Here is a 27,210-nt window from a genome sequence, read left to right as displayed (position 1 = left end):
CTTGCGTGTGTGTGTGCTGTATTTCTGTCACGTAGTGTTGTAATTTCCGAGACATTTTTTAACTTTGTCATAAAGTGGCAGGCTTGGCTAGCCATGGAACCATGTTCAAGCCACCTTTTTTTCTGAAAATGTGCAATAGCAAGTCAGAAATATGGCATTCGTCATCATAGTTCATTTCTATGTATGTTGGAGTTTAATTTTTGTTGCACCTAAGTGTTCCTGTTGTTCCTTTGTTTTCCTTTGATGTGTTTTCCTTGGTTTTAGTTCGTAAATACGGATTTGTTTTCTCTCAAACTTTTGAACACCGGTATAATACTGTTGCCTATATTAATCCATTTTTCTTCTACTTAATAATGTTAATAGGATCTTTGATTTTAACTCTATCCTTTTTGTGCATACTTTTGAAAAAAAATGACCTCTGAATTTCATATTTCAATTTAAGATCAAATAAGTTTTCATGGAACAATTCCATGTCGAAGAATGTCTTAAATGTAAAAACAGATTTATTACTGTAAAAGGAGACTCAAAGGATGTGTTGTTTATTTGAACTTACTCTTCCCGGTAGTTCAAACTAATGCTTGAGATGTGTTTTTGTTTTGCTGTTTAAGATATGCAGCAATGACCTGTCGGAATCAGGATTTAAAATCTAGTGCCTCGGTATAACTCCTTCTTTTCTTTTCACAATTTTATTGCACGCTGTTGTTTTTTTTTAAACATATGAAATCCTTAATATTTATTCAAAGCTATGAATGAAAAAAGGTGTGAATGTTTAATGTATGTAAAATTTAGAGAGGATCATTTCCTGTCTACTTTTCAATGGCTGAAATCTAGAAAGCAAGCACACAGACCCTTAATTATATATGCGTGTTTAGCTCTTTTATTCATATGCTTTCAATCTAAAACAGTCTTTTAAAAGGCTTGTTATTTTAAAACAGAGTAGCGAACATCCTAAATTTCCTCAAATATACTCAAAAAAGGTGTTTTTGAAGAATTTGATTAGATCTGCTCGAATTCAATTATTCGGAAGAAGTCAAAACAATTTAATATTCATGCTTTAAAAAACTGAAAGGTCATAATATATTGCCATTCAAGAAAAAAGACTAAATTTTGTTATTATTGTTGATCATGTCATTAACATGGTGACGTACTCATTATAAGTATGCCTGTTATTTCCTTCATTGTGCCTAAAGTTTTCAAATAATAAAATTTAGTAGGGGTCAAATATTATTTGATAGGTTATCTTAATTAGCCGTAATTAGTACACTTTTGTCGACTTAAACAGTTAAGAACAATTGATTTCAACTAACCGTATGTACACAGACTGTCAAGTCTTTTGTTTTAATAATTTACTTTATTTTAAGTAGCGTATGATTTCAAAAAGACAAGTCACAATCTCGTTTAGTTATCGTCAAGAATTGATTGTAGGTTTGTCTCACACAGTGTGATCAACATAAGCTCTCAAAACTGTTATCCAACGGATTATTTAGAAAATTTGCGACTGTTGAATGCAACCGGGTAAGTAAATAAAAACTTATAAATCCTAACTTACTAGTCTTATGCAGAAAACCATGAAAATACGCACCTAAATACTCAAATATAAGCCTTGTATTGTGTACATGTTTTAAGAACCATTTGGCCGATTCCATTGCTGGTTAACATTTTTTACACGCGGCTTACACCTGTTCACTACTCATGACTTCTGTGTTGGCATGAAATAACATCAATTTGTATTTTTATTCTGTAAAATGTCTGTTCATAATATTTCAATTAATCCTGGCCACTCCAAAGTGTAAATAGACACAGTCGTAGTTGGCAAGTCTTTTTGGAAGTTGTGGGTATAATCCTTTTAAATTTCATTATTAATTTGAAAATTGAGCACGACTGATGAGTCTTATACAGACAAAACGCGCATCTGGTATATATATCCTTATTCAGAAAATGTATATCATTGCAAGAAGTTCATTAACAAAAATGATACTGTACATATATTTTTATTATACATTTTAAAAGTTTTGAATATTGTCATTTGTATTTTCTTACACGAGTTGTACTAGGTAACCTTTAATCAAAAGCTAAAAACACATCAAACGAGTGGATCACAACTGTCATATTCATGACTTAGTAAAGGCATTTTTTTATGTAGAAAATGGTGGATTGAACCTGGTTTTATAACTAACTAAACCTCTCAAGTTTTCTTGGTAATCTTTGATATGTTGTACTAGGTAAACCTCTCAAGTTTTTCGTGTTAATCTTCGATGAGTTGTACTGAGTGATACTTGATGAGTTGTACTATTTTATCTTTGATAAGTTGTTCTAGGTAATCTTTCATGAATTTTACTAGGTAATCTTTGATAAGTTGTACTAGGCAAGCTTTGATGGTTTGGACTAGGCCATCCTTGATGAGTTTTACAAGGTCATCTTTTATGAGTTATACTAGGTCATCTTTGATTAGTTGTACATAGTAGTCTATGATAATAACCCTACCAACATCAAGAAAATATTTGCAAATATAATTTTCTATATTTGTTTAGAGTATTAAATTATGAGATAAAAAATATATCATCAATCTTTTCCGTGCGTTTTAAAATCATTTCAAACATAACTTTATCATAGCATATGAAAGAATAAAATATTCAAATTCAACCAAGCATTTCCGTGTTTCCTCTTAGTTTGTTATTTTTTGTAAACCATGATTTATTAACATAAATAACGTTACATGTTCAGATATGTTTACAAATGCTACCTTTTCATATTTCATCCTAACTAAATATTTGTCAAAAACAACATAAATGACCAAGCTTAAAATTCGCAAGTCATCTCAAAATCAGGAAACTGAATTTGCATATACAACAAGTTCATAAAGGTACCCATTACAATTGTCATACACACAAATAACAGGACCTTAATACTAATAGTTGTTTTATATCAAATTCCAGTAAAAGTCCCACTTTTATGAGGAAAACAAATCGTTAAATCTCCTCAAATAAGTTGTGCTTAACATCAATCTGTGACCACCAACCACTACCAAGGATTTAAACACTTTGAGTTAAATTAAAAGTACACAACTAAGTTCCTCTCTTATGCATGCATTGACAAAAACAAATTTGACACATCGGAAACATGTGACCAAATAATGCAATTATTTCGAAACAGGTATTTCACATGTGCTCATATTGAATAATCTTAATTAAAATCAATTTGAATTATTTACAGATAAAACTAGGTATCACAACGCATTACACTGTGAAACGACCAACGGAAATGTCAGTTGTATTATCCCGTTTATCCATAACATATCATGTCAGCACATTACAGTAGTGCTGACTAATGTAAAGGTAGTACCCTCGGTTAACGAAATTTCCATCAGCAGAGATTTCGACCATGTAAACCATTCAGGCAAGACAAACCATTGGCACTCGAACCAAAAATAGCAGTAACAAATATGGAATGCTTTACATGCCAATTGTATGTTTTGTCTTGTCGATGGCTTGTAAATTGGACAATGTACGCTATTGGTTTTGATCATTTTTGAATGGCGTATTGTAACCTATAGGTCCTTCAGTCCGCTTCGTTTGTGTTTTTCTGTTGTATTTATATATCGTAAATACATATTAACGGCGCGCGATACATGTACTGACTCCATTTTATATTTTTAATATTTTAAAACAGTTTTAAATAAAGGCAACAGTAGTATACCGCTGTTCAAACTCATAAATCCATGGACAAAAAACAAAATCGGGGTAACAAACTAAAACTGAAGGAAACGCATAAATATAAGAGGAGAACAACGACACAACACTACAATGTAACACACACAGAAACGGACTTTTAAACTCGTAAACAGATTCTTGTCTGTTTAAGTGAATATTGCTTATTTGACATGTTCACTTTAAAACACTAGTAAATACATCTGCTTCTTATACTTTTATATATTTGAATTAGTCTACATATAAAAACATGATATGATACAATATATAAACTGATAAATGTACTACTTGCGCTAAACACAATAATCTTCATTACGTGAATTAAGTTTTATGGTAACAGAAGTTCTCTTTTTGTGGAAGACAATCGAAAGAAATTGTACTAAGGCAAGATGGGAATAATACTTATAAGATACAATAATGGTATTTCAATTCTCCTGTACTATGAACTTTATTAACTGATTAAATATCTCTTGATTTGAAATCCCATGGCATTTAAACTGACATCATACTACAGTTGTCTAGTGATATGATCTGACTTCAACCCAATGATAAAAAAGATACTCAAACGCCATCTTCTTATGAAGGTTTTCTTTTTTAGAATATGAATGGAATTTAATGATTAAACCTGACTTTGGGTGAATTTTAGAAAGTTTTAATCAATAGCTGACAAATAAATTTTCGATTGTAAATGCACTTCATATAGATAAAGTTTTTTTTATTGAATAATGAAGTGAATTGTATATACTTTATTTCCATTCAAATCACACAAAGTAGCATATAAAAGTAGGTTTGTCTCACCAAGCGCTTCTCTGAAATGATCTTTAATGTATCAATGTTTAAAATGACAACACGTTTAGTTATTTTGGAGAGTGCTTATTAATCTTTCTCTGATACCCTGCATGATGTTGTTCACATTGTGGTCGCATTTATGCTTAAGTGTATATACATTTAAAAAGCTTTTAAAAGTTATAAAAGGTAAATGTTTTTTTAACTAATGTATTTGTACATGTTTATAGGTTAAATAATTATTAGATCTATTTCGATCTACCTATCATTTATCAGGCATTAACGATAATAAAATAACACCATTGCTAAATTGAGCCTGTATTTAAATTTCCTTTAATTTAAACATAAGTAGCATACCAATAATTATATACCACATTATAGGGATATTCAGAGATTTACGTTCTGTTGTCAGGTAAAGGTGAAAAGAACTATTTACGTTTAATCTATATATTAATTTTTAATTTGCTCATTGTACCAGCTATTTCTTGAAAAAGAAAAAAGTAATATACTAGCAAAACTTCATTAAATAAAGGCAACAGTAGTATACCGCTGTTCAAAACTCTATATATATTTTTTAATCACAAATGTTACTGTAACGACGTAGTTAGTATTCAACCATAAACAATATAGTGCTTTTTGATTTTTTATATATTTTGTCATGAATGTTCAAAGACCAAGATGATTATTTCATCAGTCTTCTTTGTGACTGGATCACCATGTTAATCTATTGGTAAAATCCTTATTATACCTTGTGATGTCAAAGTTTCACCTGGTTTTAAGTTTAAGCCGAGTGCATTAACTTTTGATCATGAAAATAGAATCAACCCAACCCGATTTTTGAGAGGTTTTCATATTTCATTTATTCATGTAGATGCTGTACATGTGGAGTCAGTTTATGAACTTTCCTTTTTGATATTAGTGATTTGGGAAGCGGCTTTCCTGATAAGGAACTTGTGCCCTTCTTAACACTCATTTTGAATATAAAGAACAATCCCTTAGTGTTTCGTGTTGTATTTTATTTTTCTTATTTATGAAAAACAGCTTTAATCCACCATTTCCTACATAAGAAAATGCCAGTACCAAGTGAAAAATATGACAGTTGTTATCCATTCGTTTGATGTGTTTGAGCTTTTGACTTTACCATATGATTAGAGACTTTCCTTTTTGAATTTAAATGTCCTTCAGTTCAGTATTTTTGTGATTTTTTTTCAAATACGTTCTGTAGTTGTGAGTTTTTGTGTCCTTACTGTGTTGTGAAGTTGTACTTTTGTAAAAATCAACAGATTTTTGAAACACTTGAGTTGCCATTGCGGGATGAATATAAGCTAATTAAATAGATAATTGCTTTGAATTGTGTGGTAATAGCAGCCAATTAATAAAATAAATGAATCTATTAATCTGAATGTAAATCGCTGGAGATGGAGATTCGATAGTATTTCCTGATAGCCCGGTGTCAATCATATAATGCAAAATTGCCAAAGATATGTTTAAATCGAATAAATAAAACAATAAGAAATAAAAAGAATAAGAAATAAACAATAAAATTATCACATACTTCTTTCAACTACTTTGGGGTTAGCAAAATATCATATCTGAAATTCCAATAGATACCAAGAGATCAGTTTAAGTTGTGGTCTCCTTGTTCAGTGAGGATTGTCGAAGTCTATGTATTGACCTCCACTGCCCTCACTGACCATGAGACCCCCGAATAAACAATCTGGTCAGTATTTTTTAACTGTAACTTTTTATTGACATCATGACTTCTGGAACTGCTATTTCCATATATGTAATGGACCCATATATTTGTGTCCTGATGCCAATGAGGCTTTGTATATAACTTAAAATGAAAAGTATGTGTTTTTTTCATTTTTAAAATCTAAATTAGGTTTAACACTCATTTTAACCATTAACAAGTTTGTGTCTTTTGGGGTGTTTTTTTGGGTTTGTTTTTTTTTTTGGAGAGGGATAGATTTTTATGAAATATTCCTAATATAAGAATATCTTGTTTATTTTATTTAAAAAAAAAGAAAAAGGTGTTTGTACAAATGTCAATAAAGTAACAAGTTTAGAGTATTTTTTGACGTACTATGTGTTTATTGGTAAAAATATATAGTCTGTAAAAATAGTTTTTAGCTAAAAGTTCTGTAATTGTAATTTTTTTCAAAATGTCCAATAAAGTAGATCTGTGTGCGTTTTATTGTTTGCAGTGTAGTACAAATGCTCTATGGTTTCTTCAACATTACATGACTCGCACAATTTAGTGTAAGAGGAGCCAATTGTATGCAGAAGTTTTTTTTAGCGCTATATAGCCAGTGTTAAAATTTTAAATGAATCTTTCTTTGTTTCTCGAAATTAATTGTTGGACAGATTTTATACAATACTATTTCTTTATTTTTTTTCATTTTTCTGGCCACATTATCTTCATAAAATCTTACATGATGTTTTAAAATCGTCTTTAAACAATGGTACAACAATATTCATAGCTTTGAAATTCAATGCCTGTTTAGGAACTTTCATTTAATTACATGATATTTAACAGAATCAATAAGCAAACATTAAGGTAATTGGTAAATAGTGTTGTCCGGAAAAAAATATAATTTCATCCGTTATTGACTTCTTTTAATTTGAAAGGATAATTTGAGTTATTTGGGTGGATCTGACAATATGCTGCATTGATTATCATCGTATGTAAACATAAGGCAATTTTCTTCGATTAATACTAATTACTTCTATAACAGTTGATGGTCTCAACTACCCAATCAATTGTAAATGCTTTGTCCACAAAATATATATAATGCATCTCGTATATAAATACTGTAGTCTGAGAATATAGAATTTGTATTAAGAAAAAAATTATAGTGTTCTTATTGATTTTTTCATAGAATATTGTGACTGTTCGGTGCCTACGGTGAGTTCATATTATTGTGCTATTCTTTTATCCAACTGTTTTAATTGAGATAAAGATTTCGGCAATTTATCAAAATTTGCAAAACTGTGCCCAATTGTTTCTTATATGGAAAATTGGGCCATTTTCTTATGCATATTATGAGAACATTTTGATTTTTTATAAATACTTGTTGAATATTTTAACTAACCAAACACATTTTGTATATGATTGTTATAAGTTGTTACTTGAAGATGCCAAGAATGGCAAAAAATGGGCTTCTTATGTACGTGAAATATTGAACAGTAATTAAGCTTTTACGACTGACCCTGTTTAGTCGAAGACTTTTAATTGTATGAGTTATCTCCCCAAACACTGTTGTCTTTCTTATGAAATCTCCTCCGTTACCAAAAAAGAACGATTTTATTTTAGTAAATTGTTCACTATATCCTCAATAACTTTTTTTGAGACCGGAAGTGAATTTCACTAAACTGGAAGTATCCAATATCTCCCATATTACAAGCAAAAGTACATAGAAACCATAGAAATCAATAGTAAGAAACCTATGCTTGGACGACAAAAGTAACTTTAAGTAAACCGAAAGTAGCTTTTCATTCATAATTTCTTAACAATTGGTTTTAAATTCGTAATTGTCTTTCTTAAATGTTTCAAAATTTTATAACTTGAAAGAGACGTTTCTTAAACGAATTTAATCATATGATAGTCAATAAAGCCGTGTCTAGGTGTCATGACTACTATATACCTGTTAACTATAAAACAGTTATAAATTACAAAAACGCTTAGTCAAAAGTTACGGCTACAACAGACTAACTTGTGTTGCTGTGCTAAATCGGCTTTGAAATAACTGAACTTTCGGATTTTCTCTCTCTCAATAGATGATTTATAAAAGGAATGCACAAACATCAACAATGACAGAGTAACAAGTAAACCAACACTACACATATACTACATCAAGTTATAATTTATGGCAATTCAGATTATTAATACTTTGCTTCTATAAAAGTTTTAAAACAATTCGGCTTTGGGTCAAATGACATATTTCAGTTTTCGTGGACGTTTCATACCCGAATGTATCATTAGCCTAGCAGTCGACAGTTAATTTGTGCTGACTTGAGATATCATTTATTTGTTTACTGCTTTTTACCCTATATAAGCGATCTTGACCATCTTGGTTTGCGGGCGGGGTCATCGGACACATTTTTTAAACTAGATACCCAAATGATGATTGTAGACAAGTTTGGATAAATTTGTCTTAGTAGTTTCAGAGGAGAAGATTTTTTTAGAAGATAACAAAAATTGTAAAAAAAATTGTAAAAAAAATGACTATAAAGGGCAATTATTCCGTAAGGGCAAACGATACAGTTTTGATCCCGTATTTACATTTTGTTAAAAATTTCCGTATAGACTATTTTTTACCCGATTAAATCAAATATGTAATAAAAAAATACCTTCATGAGCTACTTTTTGAGTAAAATGAGGTCTGAATTTGATATATTTGCTCAAAATTCGGATTTGTGGCCGTATTTCCCCTTTCGAAAGAAAGACATATCTTTTTTGTTTAAAAAGATATTTTTGTTAAATAATTTGTAATTTCTGTATTTTATAAGCATCCTAAAAAATATACATTTTTTATTCAGAAATAACTCATATTTATCAAATGTTTACGAATGTAGAAAAATAACATAATTTTTTGCTGTATATTTATCAACTTTTTTTAAAAATGCACTATTTACGTTTTCATGAAAATTGGTACACATAATCTTCTCGTGTATTCAAACCAAATGGCATTTTAAAACAGAGGGGTTCATGAACTCGTTTTCAAGTTAAATAAGTTTGAATGATAAAAATAAGTCGAAAACTGAATTTTTTCCCGATAAGTCATCGTTTGACGTCGCGAAAATAACGGTTTATGTTAGCAACGTCATTACCTCCCCTGTAACTGTATCGTATGCCCTTAAGAGGTCTACTGACCATTTTGGGCATGTTTGACTTATTTGTATATCTAACTTTGCTGAACATTTTTGCTGTTTACAGTTTATTTCTATCTATGATAATATTCAAGATAATAAACAAAAACGGCAAAATGTCCTTAAACCTACCAATAGACTTAGGGATAGCAACCCAACAACTGGTTCTCCGATTCATCTGAAAATTTCAGGGCAGATATATCTTGACCTGATAAACAATTTTACCCCATATCAGATTTGCTCCAAATGCTTTGGTTTCAGAGATATAAGCCAAAATCTACATTTCACCCCTATGTTTCTTGCCATGGCGGCCATCTTGGTTGGTTGGCCGGGTCACCGGACACATTTTTTAAACTAGATACCCCAATAATGATTGTGGCCAAGTTTGGTTTAATTTGGCCCAGCAGTTTCAGAGGAGAAGATTTGTGATGAGAAAAGCTTACTTGAACTTCGGGCCAGGTGAGCTAGAAAAGCATATATCAAGTTTAACAACCACGTTCATTGCTTAGTTATTTTTGTATTTTAAATCAACCCGTATAGGATTGAAATATATGAAGTCCTGTGACTGAATGGCTACGTTTACTTCAATTATGGTGCAGAATCGCGCGTTTGACGTCAAAATGTAAACGTCACACAGGTAGAGATACAAGAATAATTTTGTCGTTCAAAGTGTTTTCCATGGCATTATAATAGAACAATAACATAATAGCGGGATGTTTAAAAGTACAGAGCCACGTCATTTGTGCAAAAGAAACACAAATATTCACACATTCAACGCACACTCACTAGCAAAAATGAAAGACAATACAAACAACACATTGACGGAATGCAAAAGTACCGAGCCACATCAAAAGGATATCACAAAACAGACCAAACAGTAAAAGTAATATTAATTATAGAACAAAGATAAATAAAAGAACAATATAAAACGTTATTAAGATGATAAATAACGATAAATAACGTCCGTAGGCAGAATCTATACACCAAGACCATTATGTAGTATTTGTGATGTTGATACGGAATATTTATCAACAAGGTCTTGGTACCTTCCGATGAACTTTGACGTTCTTTGACATACACCTGGTTCATCAACTTTCTGCTGAGACACTGATAACAAAGTATTAGTAGCAGATGCAAGCTCTAGAATATCTATGTTTATCCCCGGCTTAGTATATATCTAGGATTTTGATTGGTTAACGCACGTCGTTACAAAACCCATAGCCCCTGAGTGTTGCTAACCCATATCCCAGTACGTTGCTAACCATTGTCCCGGGGAACTTCACGCAAGTTTTCCTTAGTTCCATGATTGCTCCTTGTGAAATATTGAATTCTGTAGATTATCTATGGTGTTTGTAATGAAATATTTAATTCAATACAATTTTTTCCTATTATGCCGATCATTTACACTCATTTCATTAAATGCATCACTTGACTACCACATTTTCAAGGAATGGGACTACTGACCTAGCTATGCAAATGACCCACGTTGACGTCACACTATCTATGACGTAACTCTCACAACATTGAGCGCCAAATTTGACTCAATCAAGTTTCTCTGTCTCCGTATTAAAAACGTCTTATATTTGACTACCTGTAGGGTTCTACCAAAGGTAGTACCCTACACCCCGTAGAAACTATGTAAAATTTCCAAATTTCAATAAAACTTTTTTAGATAATGAAAAAAAACGTTGTTTTCACGTTACACTTTGTACCCGAATTTCCACAAAACTCGTCCGATTCGGACTAAGACCGGGGATAAATTCGTTATCTACGTTCATATCCGTAGATATGGATATTTTAACACCCTTCAGTACCCTGTACACCCTTCGGCTACGCCTCATGGTGTACTTGGGTACTTCAGGGTGTTAAAATATCCATATCTACGGATATGAACGTAGATAACTTATAATATCCCATATGCAGGTGAAGTTTAATATATTGCTACTAAGATGGGGGACATTTAATCATTGAATTCGCCTTCCAACATATTTCTTTCGAGCGAAGTTTTAATTGGACGAGTTCTGTATGCCAAATAATAAGCCTAGCGTCTGGCGTACTAAATTATAATCCTGGTACCTTTGATAACTATTATGAGTTATTTTAACTTTATTTTTCTAAATTTTGATTAGCTGCGTAAGTTTTTCGAATTTGTTTTTCAGTATTAAACAATGGCAAGTACCACTGCAAACACGTCATCTACTCCTGGAGCTGAACCAGAAACAGAACCAGAAACAGAACCGGAAGCTTCTGCAGTAGAAATTATTGTTCCACCAGTTGCACTAGCATTCTGTGGAATTCTGGGTAAGATAACGTATTAAGTTGACCTCAAATGAATATGTCATTTAGACGACTTTCGAATTCGTGCACTTTCAAGTACTTTGTTCGGTGAATATGTTTACGCCGATTGCCTATGGTGTAACTTATTTATGACAAAACCTTCGAGATTGCTGTTTACCTCATTACTTTCCTGATGAAGCTACACTCAAAAAGCACTTACGCTCGAAATTCATAGAGTGTTATTTGCATTATTTGCATTAAGCATAATATATTTTCTTTATTTAAATAACGACTATATAGTATTTCGAAACATTCATTTTTTTCTTAAAATATCCTGTACCAAGTCCGGGAAATTGCATTTCGTATCTTATTTAAAAATAAGAAGATGTGGTATGATTGCCAATGAGAATACTCTCTACAAGAGACAAATATGGCACAGAAATTAACAACTATAGGTCATAGAACAATGAGCAAAACTCATACCGCATAGTCAGCGTTCGTTTCTGTATGTGTTACATAGTCGGTTTTTTTTTGGCATTTTAGTGTTTCTGTTGTGTCGTTGTTTTCCTCTTATAGTTTTTCCTCTTATAGTTGATGTGTTTCCCTCGGTTGAAGTTTGTAACCTAGATTTGTTTTCTCTCAGTCGATTTATGACTTTCGAACAGCGGTATACTACTTTCGCCTTTATTTATTTAAGTTTGGGATGTTTTCGACAGTCTTTAAATAATATCGCTATTAAAATGAGATTAAAGTACAACCTTTCGCTGTATCTTATTATGATTTCCTTGATAGAGGGTTGCAGTTCACAAGGAAGCTATTAAACAAGGAGTTCCAAATGGTGAATTCGAAATCATCCCTTCGTAAATTTCACGGAATTCCATCACGATTTGGTTGACCGTTATGGAATTATTGTTCCACAGATGGTATACATTTGTAGCATATATTCCTTATGCCGTAACTACAATCCCCTTCCCTTTTTTTTGAGAATGTGTTGCTTAGTCTTTAGTTGTCTATGTTGTGTCCTGTGTCTTTTATTTTTTAGCCAGGGCGTTGTCAGTTTATTTTCGATCTATGAGTTTGACTGTCACTTTGATATCTTTCGCCCCTCCTTTATCGTTCTTTGTTTTCAAATTAAAATTGAAAAAAAGACTTGATTTTAAAATTAATGGTGAATGCGAAAGTACCAGCTAATTACCATACGCTTCATAAAAGAGGGACGAAAGATACCAAAGGGACAGTCAAACTCATAAATCTAAAACAAACTGACAACGCCATGGCTAAAAATGAAAAAGACAAACAGAAAAACAATAGTACACATGACACAACATAGAAAACTAAAGAATAAACAACACAAACCCCAACAAAAACTAGGGGTGATCTCAGGTGCTCCGGAAGGGTAAGCAGATCCTGCTCCACATGTGGCACCCGTCGTCTTGCTTATGTGATTACAAATCCGGTAAATAGTCTAATTCGGTAGGTCAGATTCATGAAAGGGAAGGGGATTGTAGTTACGACGTAAGGAACATATCCGATATCATTTGTGAAACGGTTATTCCATAACGGTCAACCAACTCGTGATGGCGTCCGTAAAATTTACGAAGGGATGATTTCAACTTCACCACTTGGAACTCTTGGTTTAATAGCTTCCTTGTGAGCAGTAACCCTCTATCAAGAAAATCATGATAGGAAATGCAAGCACGGGAATATCGTATCAATTGGGAGATATATACCCCGTATGCAGGTGCTGCTGGAATGTTGCTACTTAGAAATGGAAAGTTCACAATTGGAAAGCTGAAATCATCTCTTTTGTCGTAAAGTTTTGTTTTCAACCGACCCTCATTGTCAATTTCTAGATGTTAGTCAAGATATGAAGCCGACTTAACTGTATCTGTAGTATCCTTTATCTCCAATTCGATGGGATAGATGCGTTCCACATAGTCACCAAATTTTGAATTGTTTAGTGAAAGAACGTCATCTATTTAGCGGAAAGTAGAGTTAAAGGATATTGCTAACTTCTTATCTTTCTTCCTAAGAAGTTCCTGCATGAAGTCAGCCTCATAATAATAAAGAAACAAGTCGGCAAGTAGAGGGGTGCAGTTTGTTCCCATTGGGATGCCGACAGTCTGTTGAAAAACACGTCCTCCGAACGTTACAAATGTGTTGTCAATCAAGAAATCAAGCATCTTGATAATATCGGTTTCAGAGAATTTTTTGTTTGAATCAGAGTGATTCTTTACAAAGTATGATTTATCCCTCCCTAAGACAAGATACTTGTATCTACGTTGGCCATTATTTTTTATGAAGCAAAGTAATACCAACTCTTGCAATTTGTCTTTTAGTTTGGAATGTGGAATACTTGTGTAAAGAGTAGAAAAGTCAAATGGTTTAATACTGTTACAAGATGAAAGGGAGTTAGATTGTATGTACTCTAAAAGATCTTTGGAATTTTTAAGTATCCACATCTGATTCACGCCACCTCTAGAATATGCAGTTTCACAATAACTTTGAAGCCCGTCTTTGATAGCTAATAAAATAGATGTTAATAATTTAGAAAGAGGTTTCGTGGAGCACTTGGAAGACCCAGCAATATACCGTTGTTTGTAAGGACACTTATGTAGTTTAGGTATCCAATACAGTGATGGAAGATCTAGTTCTTCATCTTTGGTTGAAATACCAAAGGAACAAAGAACAGACCTATGATTATCCAGGATTTCCTCTTTGGTAAGTGTCGTGAGGGTATATGTTGAGTTTCCAAGTGAATTGTCTATACCTAATTCGTTTATCAAGCAATTAATGTAGTGACTTTTACAGACAAAAACGATGTTATTTGGGGCTTTGTCTGCGGGGACAACAACATATTTATCATGGAGGTCGGATAAGTGTTTAGCAACATTTGGGTCTTTAAAGATTGACATAGCATGGGCATTGATGGACCCATTTAGTTTCTTAATTCTGATTTGTATAAACGACCTCACTGCCTTAATCCATTCGGATCGAGTGTCTACGTCTTCCTTTTCACGTTAAGCCCAATGCCTGGCATAATCCTCGACTGAATCCATCAAAATTTTAAAGTTGTATTTCCAATTGATGGATTTAGGCTCACGATATTTCGGACCTTTCGATAACAAATTTCGTAGAGAAGTGTTATTAACAATGTTAAGGTCACCGGTAATAACGTGGCCAGCAGGATTATATTTGAATTGGGAACTAGCACAAGTGCAATCAGGAGGTTTAGACTTGAAGTCGTCAATATCGAGATTCTGCAAAACGCGTTTGTAATTGAAAATTTTAGTTGCAATAGATTTGGTATAGGTATAAGAAATTATTGGTACAGACTGGTCTTTGAAATAAGGGGGTATTTTCGATTGAACTAATTCATAAACTGCTTTCTTTAGTTTTCATAGTGTAATCAACAACCAATATTAGAAAAAAATGTCACAATTTATTATATAATAGTTCCTCTATTGATATAATTAATTTTTTGCCATTAATGCCAGTAAAGACTGCAATTGCTATTAAATTTATTATATTTTATAAGTACGCATTGGCTTATTATTGGACTATGCTATATTTATTCACAAAGAATTTACCGAATCTTAAAAAAAATCCACCTAAAAATAACATTGAAAACTAATTCTATAAACCACTGCTGCCTATAAACAATTGTACAAAATACTGTTAATGCGTCACTGAAAAATCTTATGCAAATGAAACGCGTGTCTGGCGTTTTAAATCATAAGCCTGGTACCTTTAGTAACTATTAATGATATTCATGTTTTTATGATCTATGTTTATTGTTTTGTTTTCAGTTTTGCTGACGTTATACATACTTACTAAAAAGATCAGATGTTGCAGACGAGACAAACGCATACACTGCAACGACAAACTTCAAGAGGTGGACAACACATTCTTATTTCTCGAGGACTTTGAATCCGAAAGGAACGATATACCAAAAGATCCTTTCTTCACGGAATATGAAGTTCACGCTTTGGGGCTTATGTCCCATTTCCAAAACAGCGTCAGAAAACTTGTATTTATTTCAGTTCCGCCATTATTAGGCTTAATATTTTGTCCTATGACATTGTTTATATATTCACCGATGGCAAACTACTTCTGGCCAAGTGATTCATCCACTCCAAACATAAACGATGCCCTTGGGTGTTTTCTGGTTCCTGCTGGTATGGTATATGCCATAACTTTTGGCTATGCAATCGAAGAAGTTCAACAGAAGCATTTTGAATTACGAGATAGATTGTCGGAAGAAGTTGTTTTGTCAAGAGAAATCATCTGCATGGTCAATCAAATTGAAGCTATATCATTGAAAGCCCGCCAAAAGCTTTGTCGCATATTGAAGACTAACATTATGAATAGGATATTGCAAGCTCAGAACAATTTTGACGGCGTCGACGAAAATGGTAAGACAGGCTTAACTTTTGCATGATGTCATATTTTTAATAATACTCGTGTGTGTCTAATTTTTGTATGATAACCATGAAATAAATAGTGAAAGTGACCATTTATGTCAAACATTTTGTCATTCAGTTCTATAAAAGACTGGTACGGTCTGTTGTAGTGTCAAACAGGTTTGTTAATTTATAGTATCCTTTTTACAGTATAATTTAAATGATTATACACGGAATTTGAAAATTTATTATCTTTTTTCCCTTGGTTGCTATCACGAAACAATGGTTGAATTCGTTTTATATGATATCTTAAAGTCATCAGTAAAGTATTTCAGTCATACAAAACTTATCAAGTAATCTTTAATTTCAGTAAATGTATGGGAAATAGCAGATATTCTAAATTATAGCAGCATGAAACAGACAGCAACTACAAAAGCACTTTTACGGGTGGTATTTGAAAATGTACACCGCCTGTTCTCTTTGATTCCAGACAACGGACCATTGCACGAACACATTAACCCACTGCAGTTAGTATTTATCATTTTATGATTATTTATAATACTTATACTTTCACAGGTTTAATTTTCATCCTCAATGCTCTTCGACTTTGTACTTGTTTGGCTTTATAAATATTTTGATATGAGCGTCACTGATGAGTCTTATGTCATACTAGTAGTAGATGAAACCCGCGTCTGGCGTACTAAATTATAATCCTGGTACCTTTGATAACTATTAAAGGGGTAAAAGCGAATTGGTAATACAAGTAAAAAGTTAAGATCGGGAATCGGGGTAAGAGCGCATGGATAATACACGTAAATAGTTAAGATCGGGAATACGAAGCGCATTGGTAATAAAAATGGTTAGTTAGGATCGGGCATAATGTAGTTGTATATATTACATTGTTAGCCATTTTAATTTGAACTAAAAGAGACATAAATCTATCTATCTTGCTTTTAAAAATAGGTTAATATCCAACGTAATTGACTTTTATTTGGTCTGTTTGAAAGGCGATTAACAGAAACATCGTAATACAACCCTTTTTCTGTTAATTAAGAATTGAGGAAACAAATAAAAGGGATTAAAATAAGTTTGTGCTTTTTTAAGTGAATGAAACCTCTGTGGTGTTGAAATTCCGTTATGTAGTACAGTTATTTTTATTAGATACTAAATAAACCGACTTATTATTATTATTATACCATATTTGAAAAATCTTAGTAACGATCACATATTACCCTTATTTATCTGACTGCGAATGCGTATTTATAAAATATCAATTCTTCTTACAGATGGATCTTATTAGAAACTTTGGGTGGCTTTACATTTCTTGGCATGTTGATGGTGAAGGCACAGTCGTACAGAATGGAATTAACCATATGTTTGATCAGTGTGATATCGATCACACTATTGGTATTTACAGTCAGTGACCTTGACAGCCCCTTTGATGGATTCTTTAGAATCGATCTTTCTCCAATGGAAGCTGTGGTGTGTGACCTTTACAAGGAGTATAGGAGCATACTACCAAGTAAATCCGCCTCGAACAATCAAATGAAATTAAAGTCGTCTTTTGCACCGTTTGGAAAAATGGATAAGAGTTAACCACAAAAGTATAATCAAAACATCATTTCAGCCAGCATTATTACTTTGTTTATTACAATTTACGTACTAGTATTTGTTGTTTGATTCTGTTTTGTTTGTACATTTTCTTGAATTTGTTATGTTTTTGTATATTTAAGTATGAAACCGAATTTGCATTAAAATGAAACTATGTATAATAATGCATCTTTCAATTGTTTGTTTAAAGCATCTTTTGGTTCACTTAAGTGCAATAAATCCAACTTGATTTCCAAAAGGAATACCATCTCTTCTATAAGAGAAAAATAACTCCGGATGACAAGATGTACACAGTGTTGCACTTTTATCATCTATATTAGATGGTTTAATACCATGAGTTTCTAGAAGTGTCCGGTTCACTAGATGCAAGTCTATAAACGGCTTGGCTTTACCTTCCTTTCTTATGATGCTGTTTTCGTTTATGCTTTTGAACAAAGCTGCATCCTCTTCCGCAAATTCTAAACAGCATGGACCAATACTAGGTCCAAGTGCCACTCGTATGTTCTCTAATTTTGAACCATATTCATCTTGCATTTTCTTGACTGTTTCGATGCAAGCTTTTGCCAGTGTCCCTTTCCAACCAGAATGGCATGCTCCAAATGCAGGAGTTTCGTGGTCAGCAAATATCATAGTTACACAGTCGGCTCCTGGTGCAGCAACTGTAATATCTTTCTGATTTGATATAATACAGTCATACCCGTCTTTGGGTTCTTCTTTACCAACAACATACACGGTATTGCCATGAACTGCACGGGCGCGAAGAAAGCTTTTAGGATTGAATCCTGCTTTCGTACCAAGGCGGCGGATATTTTCTCTACCGATCATTTCCGTATCACGTTTGATGTTAGCCGCTGTCATATTCAAAGATGAAACTCCTTTTGCCGTTGAAAGTCCACCTTTCCTTGTTGAGAAGCCGTGGATAAATTTGTCGTCTATGATGTTAGACTTCAAAATTTCTACTTCATCTTTTGTTTGATAAGAGGATACGAAAGCCTGAATTTCGGTATAATAGCTTTCGTCGTAAATGGGTACATATTCATCTCCTGTTTTAATTTCCCATTTGTATGCTGTTGAAAGTATCTCCTTGCAAATAGTAAACCACAAATTTGCTTTTGCTTTAGAACAAAGTATTGTAATATCTGAATACATGTTTGAATCCATCCGTATTTTAACTCGGTAGAATGCCCCTAATCTGGATGAGTCTTTAATAACAGTCAATCTGGAATTTTGTTCTGTGTTGTTGTCTTTCGAAATTTGTATCAGTAATAGGTCATCAGTGCTGTCAATTAATTCATCAACATTATCAATTTTGTATCCATCAAAACTATCAATCAAAACAGTTTTCTTGTCCATGGTGAGATAAGACAATTATCTGGAAAAAACACGTCATTCATGTATAACAATCTTGCCTTACTTGAACACGAAAATTGTTTGTCTAACCTAGAAACATATATATGTCGACAGCTATAGGAAGCTAATGTCACTAATGTGACTATGGCCGCATTTCTTTTTAACCAAAATTTTGAAAACGTTGTGTCGCGTTTGTTGTTGTTTTCTAAACGCTACAAAAGTAGAAACAAATACATCGTTTAATACGTTTATACTGACCCTGTTTGGACTTTCAATAATGCATACACATGGTGTTGATAAACAGACTTTTTACAAACGTAAAAACAAATACTCCGTTTAATCAGGTAGCATTTGTTCTAACAAACGACAAACGACAAAATGCAGACGCACTTTTATCTTTTGCATAGTTTGACAAAGTTAATGTAAATTTTGCAAACGTATGTTTGAAAGAAATTAACTAAACATGTGCGCGCTAAGTCGTTTGCATCGTTCGTGTTAGAAAGAAAGAAATGCACTTTAAATATATTGGTTATAAGTCATTAGGACTGCATCCCAAACCAAACAGATTGAGAAATCAATAAAAAGTGTTGACAATAGACAGATGTCTACAGATTGTGTACGATATGCCATGTTCTTATACATCCAGAATCTCTAAACGTTGTGAGATGATCATGAGGAATTGGGCTAAATTCTACTGTAATTTTCTTATCGACACTTAGAATGCATTTCCTTGTAACACAAACGATACAAACGGTTTAGCGAGCACACGATTAGATCATTTGTTTCTTACATACATTTTCAAAGTTTGCATAATTTTGACAAACTTAACTCTCGCTAAGATTGCGTCCACAGTTTATCGTTCGTCGTTTGTTAGTACAAACGCTGCATTTCTTTCACATTTTAACATTAAATCAATTATCTATTTATATTTTCCCACCTTGGCTAAAAAAAGATTGATTTTGATAATAGAAAAAGAGGTATAATCATGATTGTCATAACTCAAAACAATGTCAACAATTACTCAAATGTATACATATTAGGTATATGCCCTCCTTTCTTTCAGCACTGCTATTTTTCATTCTTCTAATGACGGAGAACTGACAATAAATCTGTATATGCACAAAAGTCTAAAACATATTCTATAGAAACTACATTTTCACGCGAAATAAGTTTGTTTACATTTTTGGCAGTTTAAGTAGGGTCAGTAAACACTGATCAAACGATGCATTTGTTTCTATTTTTGTAACGTTTAACAACCTATGATTATAAATAAACGGTACACAACGTTTACAAAACTTTGGTAAGGAAGAAATACACTCTAACAAAGTCAGTATCTAAATTCAAGGGGTACAATCAAAATCACGTGATGGATATACACACACCGGAAGTTACAGTCGAATTCGCCGCTTGAAAGATTAGTAGTTGCATTTTCTTGTTTATATCAATTAAATTTTGATTAATAAGTTGGCACACCGAATGTCGGATAGTATGTAGTTTTAAAATACACAATTTGTTTTGCTAGAAAGCGTGCAGTTATTGCAAACACTTCGACACAGTTCCAAATTTTCGACGGATAACACACACACTCAATATTTTTTCAACGGATAACCACACACTTTGATTATTTTCAATCAAAATTTGATAAAATTGTTTTCTTTATGATTTGTTTGGCAAAATAAATGCATGTCTCAATTCAACACCGCTACTATTGATTTATACAATAATTTTTTTTACGATAAACGCTTGGTTTATTGTCGAAAATCCAATTTTCAAAAATGATACCACACACACCGAAAAAAACAACGGATAACACACACACATTATTTAAGCTAATCACAAAGAACGTAAAAACAAACAATCATCATGACATGCAGTTCGCACGTACTGAGTGGTTGTCCTCATGAGTTTATAGTCTAAACCATTCATTATTTAAGTTTATCTCGTATAAATAATGAAATTTTGGCTAGTATTTGCGGTAACATTTGTGCGACTTGTGAATGGATCATGCCATGCTTTTACGTATTCTGTAAAATGTTTTTTATTTTTATTTTAGGACATAATGGGAAGTAAAGCTTGACTTGCTGAAAAAAAACAAGCTTGCATTCATTACATGAATATGGCCCCTGTCCATCATGCCTCATCTCATGTTGTCGTAAACCACTTCGACCTTTAAATTTCTTTCCACAGTGCTTGCACAAATGTGACATATTCTATAAAATGAATATAAGGAAAATAATCTAACAATAGATATAATCTATTTAAAAACTTATCTCTCATCGCTTCTGTTTTAAGATATGTTGGTGTCATGCGTGAGTTACTACTACGGGAGAGGTTAACGACTATGACTGGCTATAAAGCCCTTTTACGGTAGGAAAACTGAAATTTATGTATTCATATTGATATGCAAATGAGATGATTTCGGTTCTGTATGTTAATCAAACCTGTTCGCCCTTCGTTATACAAATGCGTTAAGTCCATTCGATTAACAATCAAGGTCGTGAAAGCTGCAAAATAATTTGTCGAACAGAACACCATTCCGAATTCACTTGTATAAATTTTTAAGACCTCTATAACTAGGTTTTGTAAGATACACCACGCGACATATAAGAAAATTAAAGCGATGAGAGATTGCTTTTCAATTAAAATGTTATATAGGTTAAGGCTTATATTAAATTGTTCTTATGTTTTTAGTATAATGTATAGTCCGTTTGACTTCTATAAATCTTCAAAAAATAATTCTTAAAATTTCATTTTTAAAGATAAATATTTTTCTTCTTCATGTATGTTGATGTATGATATATACGAACTCTGACTATGCATATCATAATTTTAAACCTATAATCAAAAAAGTTACTCATTAGGTCTCTATGTTATTTCAATTTATTTTAATATAAAATACTCAATGGAGTACGTATGAGTAGTGTAACAGCCTTCCATTCAAAACAAAAACATTAGACATGTGCTCTAAACCTGTTTTATTGTACCATGTGACTTTACTCATTTAAATAACTCTGGTCATGTGATTACTGAGCTTTCTGTAGTCAATGAGAAATATAAAAGCATGCACACATGACCAGAGTTATTTAAATGAGTAAAGTCACATGGTACAATAAAACAGGTTTAGAGCACATGTCTAATGTTTTTGTTTTGAATGGAAGGCTGTTACACTACTCATACGTACTCCATTCAGTATTTTATATTAAAATAAATTGAAATAACATAGAGACCTAATGAGTAACTTTCTTGATTATAGGTTTAAAATTATGATATTCAAAGTCAGAGTTCGTATATATCATACATTAACATACATGAAGAAGAAAAATATATATCTTTAAAAATGAATTTTTAAGAATTATTTTTTGAAGATTTATAGAAGTCAAACGGACTATAGTAAAATACATCATTTGACTTTGCTTGAAACTTTGTACATACCTTCAGTTTCGGGGTGTGTGTGTGTGTGTGTGTGTGTGTGTGTGTGTGTGTGTGTGTGTGTGTGTGTGTGTGTGTGTGTGTGTGTGTGTGTGTGTGTGTGTGTGTGTGTGTGTGTGTGTGTGTGTGTGTGTGTGTGTGTGTGTGTGTGTGTGTGTGTGTGTGTGTGTGTGTGTGTGTGTGTGTGTGTGTGTGTGTGTGTGTGTGTGTGTGTGTGTGTGTGTGTGTGTGTGTGTGTGTGTGTGTGTGTGTGTGTGTGTGTGTGTGTGTGTGTGTGTTATCCGTTAAATTAATGGGGTGTGTGTGGTATCATTTGTGAAAATCGGCTATTCTCCTGTCAAACGACCATTTATCGTAATTATTTGATTGATTAAATCAAAATTAAAGATGATGAATTAAAAAATGCATTCTTTTTCCACTAAAAACACCCGTAATATTGACTTTTCAGAAATTTTGTTATAAAAACATATGAGGTGTGTGTGTTATCTGGTGAAATTTTGGAACTGTGTCGAAGTGTTGGCATTAACTGCACGCTTTCCAGCAAGGATAATTGTGTATTTCAAAACTAGATAGTATCCGACATTCGGTGCACTACCTTATTTATTAAATTTTATTAATATAAACAAGTAAATACGACTACTTACCTTTCAAGCGGTCTGCTCGACTGTTACTTCCGGTGTGTGTATATCCATCACGTGATTTTGATTGTACCCCTTGAAATTGAAATGTCCATGAAATTAAAACTATTGATTAAAAGTTTACTTTACTAGTATTTCAAAAATAAAAATCAGCGCTAACTTTTGAAGACCGTTTTATACTATCCTGAATTAACATTATCAATTATAAACCACTGGAAGAATGCTGTAAACGAGTGAACAAAACGATAGTTTAAAAGACTCATCTTACCTGTTCAGCTGTCAAAATTAAAATGTAAACAAATAGAACGAACAATGCGGAAGTAAAATCCAAGTACTACGAAGTGTTGCGATTAGCCTATTTAAAACAGTAATAAATAAAATATTTGACAAATTAAGTGTTACAGGAAGTTGGAAAGACTGATAAATACACATTTAATGATAAAAAAAACTTTGTTGACCTTTGTCCTCTTTCTTATCGAGTCCCTGACATAGATACCGATTGTGAAAACATCTTATATAACCGTGATTTGTTCCAAAAAAAAAAATATCCTATAGATATCAAATGGAAATGTGTTTTCAGCTTGCTTTCAGTGGGTTGGAACATCCTTTTGATAAACATAAACTATAGAATGGAAATGGGGAATGTATCGAAGAGACAATCCCACCAATTAGCAGAAAACAGCCAAAGGCAACCAACCATGGGTCTTCCACAAATCGACGTCAAAATAAACTTTGAGACTTATATAGTAAACCAAAAATTAAAATAAACACAAAAATGACCAAAAAAAAAAATAAAAAAAAATACAAGGGTTGGGACAGGCACAAAATGCGACGGGTAAAACATGTTTTGTAAGATCAAAACCCTCCCCCTATACCTCTAGCAATATCAGTATCATTTAATATAAGGTTGTCGTTATTATCCTCTATTTGGTTTGGGTTAGTAAGTACATGTACAAGTATTGTGTAAACCAGTTTGCATTGTTACTTTGTTTTATATATAATTTTGTTGTTCTAATTAGCAAGAGTGTTCAGAACTAAACAGTGGCATCATTCAGGCAGCTGCCTAACTTCAGTTTCCTACAAAGAAAAAAACCAGAGGAGTTTATTTAAAGTGGGATTAAATAAACGTGTATTATATAGCATACATTAAATATAATAATACGTTGTGTGTCGTTTATTATAGTTGGTTAAAAGTTACAAGAGTAAAAATAAATTCATTGTTTAATCAGTTTTAACTAACCATGTTTGAACTGCCAAAAATGCATGCACATGTTGTAATCAAACATAAACCGCGATAAAATAGCTTCCGTAGAAGATGTTGTAGACGTACAGGACATCGCTCATCTGTTCATATATTACGTTCATCGTCTTCATCAGATGAATGTATGAAAAGTTATGATAAAACCTTTTTTTTTTTATTATTAAAATAGCAGAATAAAAGAAAAAGAGGGCAATTCCTAAATTTGAGTAATTTGTGACATTGTTTTGAGTTGTAACTGTAACAATAAGGGTTTTACATCTTTTTCTTTCGTCAGAATCAATCTTTTGTAGTGGAAAAAATATGTGTAGAGTTAAAGTTAGAAAGAAATGTAGCGTTTCTACTAACAAACGACGAATGACAAACTGTATACGCATTTTCAGCGAGTGTATAGTTTTTCAAAGTTTATGCAAACTTTGCAAACGTAACTATGTTAGAAACAAATGATCTCAACTTGAGCTCGCTGAACCGTTTGTATCGTTTGTGTTAGAAAGGTAAAATCACCGAATCTGTACAAAGAAATAATAAGAGACGATCATTCAAAGATTGAGACTGTTAGGTTATATTATACTTGACTTTATCTTAATTTATTGGATGACTATCTTTAATCCAGCCTTGACATATAATATTCCTCAAATCTGGAGATTATTTTCAATAATCAATAAGAACTCAGTGTCCCGGTTTAACCCCCTCCTTCACCCCCCCCCCCCCCAAAAAAAAAAACAACAACACGACACTAGAAAAATAAAGTCGTGTATCTGATGATGATTTCAACTATGATTTGTTACAATTTATGAAAAGTTAAAATGTTTCTGCTAAAATGTGTTATTCTTATTTTGATAAGATGTAGTATTAATTGTCATTATTCTGCATACAAATTACCACAAGAGTGGAGCTGCGTTTATAAATTTGACCAACCACAACTTCCCCTCTTTAAGTAAAATCCCTGCTGAGAGGAGAAAACATAATTATATGTTTGGCTATGCTCGATCTACTAAGAAACTACAAAGAGTTCGAGTCTCTCAAAGCAGGGTTGACCTTAGATAAATTTGGCTATTTTATGTCATTTTTTCGTCGTATAGCTCCTCAACTGTTAATGTTATTATACATTATTGACTTTCAAATAGTTCATTTTGAACGTTCCTGGTGAATGGGTAAATCCAGAAAAGCTCTTCGGACACAGGAAATTCATAAAGTGTTGTTTTCATTGTTTTGTGTATGTTCCAGACCATGTGAGTATTTGAACCATACGCGTATGGCCATGACCATATGGGTATATACTCATACGGTCCGACAGTACGCGTATGGTCGGGCTAATTAACACTCTGTTACAGTTGACTTTGAATATTTCCAATCTCTTCATATGGTATGACCGTTCCTTAAAAATACGCTATCATATAAATCATTTTATTATCATATTATAATATTATTATTAATAAAAATAAGATGTTTCACATAGTTAATTTTACTATCTAGTCAAAACTATAATAAACACATTTTATACCGATGTCCATTACCGATTTGTTATTACGAGTGAATAGCAATATGTCGACTTGAAAAGATAACTTCCAAAAATTTCTCAATAAACTGTTACACAAGAAGTCATTGGCAAGGAACATATTTTATTTAAGTTGTTTCGTGCACATGGTGTACTGTAGTCATATTACGATATTTGAAATCTAAAGCTTTATAAACACCGAAGACATATCGGAATTAATAACCCACAACCTCGGCATCACTGCACGCAGCTGCAAAGAAGGTTATCTTTTCTCTTGCAAACAAAAGGTGTAACTGAAAAGGATTGTGCACAAACATGACGTGCAAATTCGAAACCGTGTGGTAGTAAATGTCACCATAAGCCTCGATGAAAGAATGTAATAAGCGATGAAAATAAACTTTGGCATCAATATTTAATTTTAACGTAGCCTTTAAATTAATACATTGTCATGTAACCATCATTGTTTTTTAGATAAAGTTTATTGTATAATTGAAACGTTTGTAATGCATATTTGAAAAAAAAAATACCTATATGGTCCAAATACTCATATGGTCCGGAACATGTATACACTAAGGATTTTACATTTTCCAACTCGTAAATTTCAAAAATGCATTTCCTTATAACGGTTTGGCGACTGAACGACACTTGAAGGCTTTTGAATATGGCACTTCTTACAAGCTGTTTGAAAAATTAATACTAATGCTATAACGGGTATTGCTTGTGTGGCTAGATTATTTCGTTTTGGGTACTTAATATTAATTATCATAACAAATCAGATGAAATTGGGTTAAAGCAAAAAGACAAAATGATTTAAAAAAAAAAAATAAGTGCTACCTCTAAAAAGGTTTAGAATTCGGAGGGTCGATTAATTTATTCAGAAAAATTATCGCAACTTGCCGTTATGGAAAAGTAAAAACTACAACCAGTCCTTACTTAAGGATTCTTTATTTGCTACATCAATCGTGGGAGACGTCCTTACATTGGTAGCATTTAACTACACATGTCTTGTTACATGTTTCTAAATATACTTTTTTTAAATAAGTATATCACAGACGACACAAAGGTGAACAACCAGATAAAATTTTTAAACAATTTTATGATACCTATCAATTAATAATGTACATTTCATTAGGAACTATCATTTGCTTTTTTTTTCATTTTCCTATCACATGTACCTTCTGTTATGTGTTTGTTTTTGTTTTTTTCTCTCTACATATAAATACTTCTTAGTAACCCAGTTTAACATGTTCTTCAAAGTTTCATATAATTACTCGCTAAAACGTAATGCTAAAAATAAATTAAGGACTGACAGTATATATACATAATATTCATGTTATATGAATTTAAGGCGCAATTACTACATCAGTAAGCCGCTTACCAA

General features: G+C 32.5%; 2 protein-coding genes across 3 annotated transcripts; one reads left to right on the top strand and one right to left on the bottom strand.

Moving 5' to 3' along the window:
• The first annotated feature begins 11,526 nt into the window (after window positions 1–11,526).
• On the top strand, window positions 11,527–17,652 carry LOC143071361 (uncharacterized). The gene is made up of 4 exons (XM_076245612.1): window positions 11,527–11,666; window positions 15,452–16,057; window positions 16,416–16,572; window positions 17,332–17,652. The coding sequence occupies exons 1-4, from the start codon at window positions 11,534–11,536 to the stop codon at window positions 17,639–17,641; spliced, it is 1,206 nt and encodes a 401-aa protein (XP_076101727.1). The 5' UTR covers window positions 11,527–11,533; the 3' UTR covers window positions 17,642–17,652.
• A 14-nt stretch (window positions 17,653–17,666) lies between these two features.
• Window positions 17,667–23,474, bottom strand: LOC143071362 (purine nucleoside phosphorylase LACC1-like). 2 transcript variants are annotated; one of them, XM_076245613.1, is made up of 2 exons: window positions 23,342–23,474; window positions 17,667–19,028 (listed from the first exon to the last, which is right to left on the bottom strand). In XM_076245613.1, exon 2 carries the CDS (start codon window positions 19,007–19,009, stop codon window positions 17,858–17,860), a length of 1,152 nt encoding a protein of 383 aa, XP_076101728.1. In that variant the 5' UTR covers window positions 19,010–19,028; window positions 23,342–23,474; the 3' UTR covers window positions 17,667–17,857. The 2 variants fall into 2 exon arrangements, with proteins under 2 accessions (XP_076101728.1, XP_076101729.1); XM_076245614.1 differs by lacking the exon at window positions 23,342–23,474 and adding an exon at window positions 23,080–23,102.
• Between the last annotated feature and the right edge of the window lie 3,736 nt (window positions 23,475–27,210).

Source organism: Mytilus galloprovincialis, chromosome 4, assembly GCF_965363235.1.
Source record: "Mytilus galloprovincialis chromosome 4, xbMytGall1.hap1.1, whole genome shotgun sequence".
In the NCBI taxonomy this organism is placed as follows: domain Eukaryota; kingdom Metazoa; phylum Mollusca; class Bivalvia; order Mytilida; family Mytilidae; genus Mytilus; species Mytilus galloprovincialis.
The sequence above is the reverse complement of the archived record's forward strand: the minus strand, read 5'-3'. Positions and strand labels throughout refer to the sequence as shown.

What these genes read in the sequence shown, in the direction of transcription:
- LOC143071361 (XM_076245612.1), top strand. Translation starts at nt 11,534, where the DNA reads ATGGCAAGTACCACTGCAAACACGTCATCTACTCCTGGAGCTGAACCA. An exon ending in AGCATTCTGTGGAATTCTGG is followed by an intron (nt 11,667 to 15,451) that starts GTAAGATAACGT and finishes TTTTGTTTTCAG; the next exon opens with TTTTGCTGACGTTATACATA. An exon ending in TGACGGCGTCGACGAAAATG is followed by an intron (nt 16,058 to 16,415) that starts GTAAGACAGGCT and finishes CTTTAATTTCAG; the next exon opens with TAAATGTATGGGAAATAGCA.
- LOC143071362 (XM_076245613.1), bottom strand. Translation starts at nt 19,009, where the DNA reads ATGGACAAGAAAACTGTTTTGATTGATAGTTTTGATGGATACAAAATT.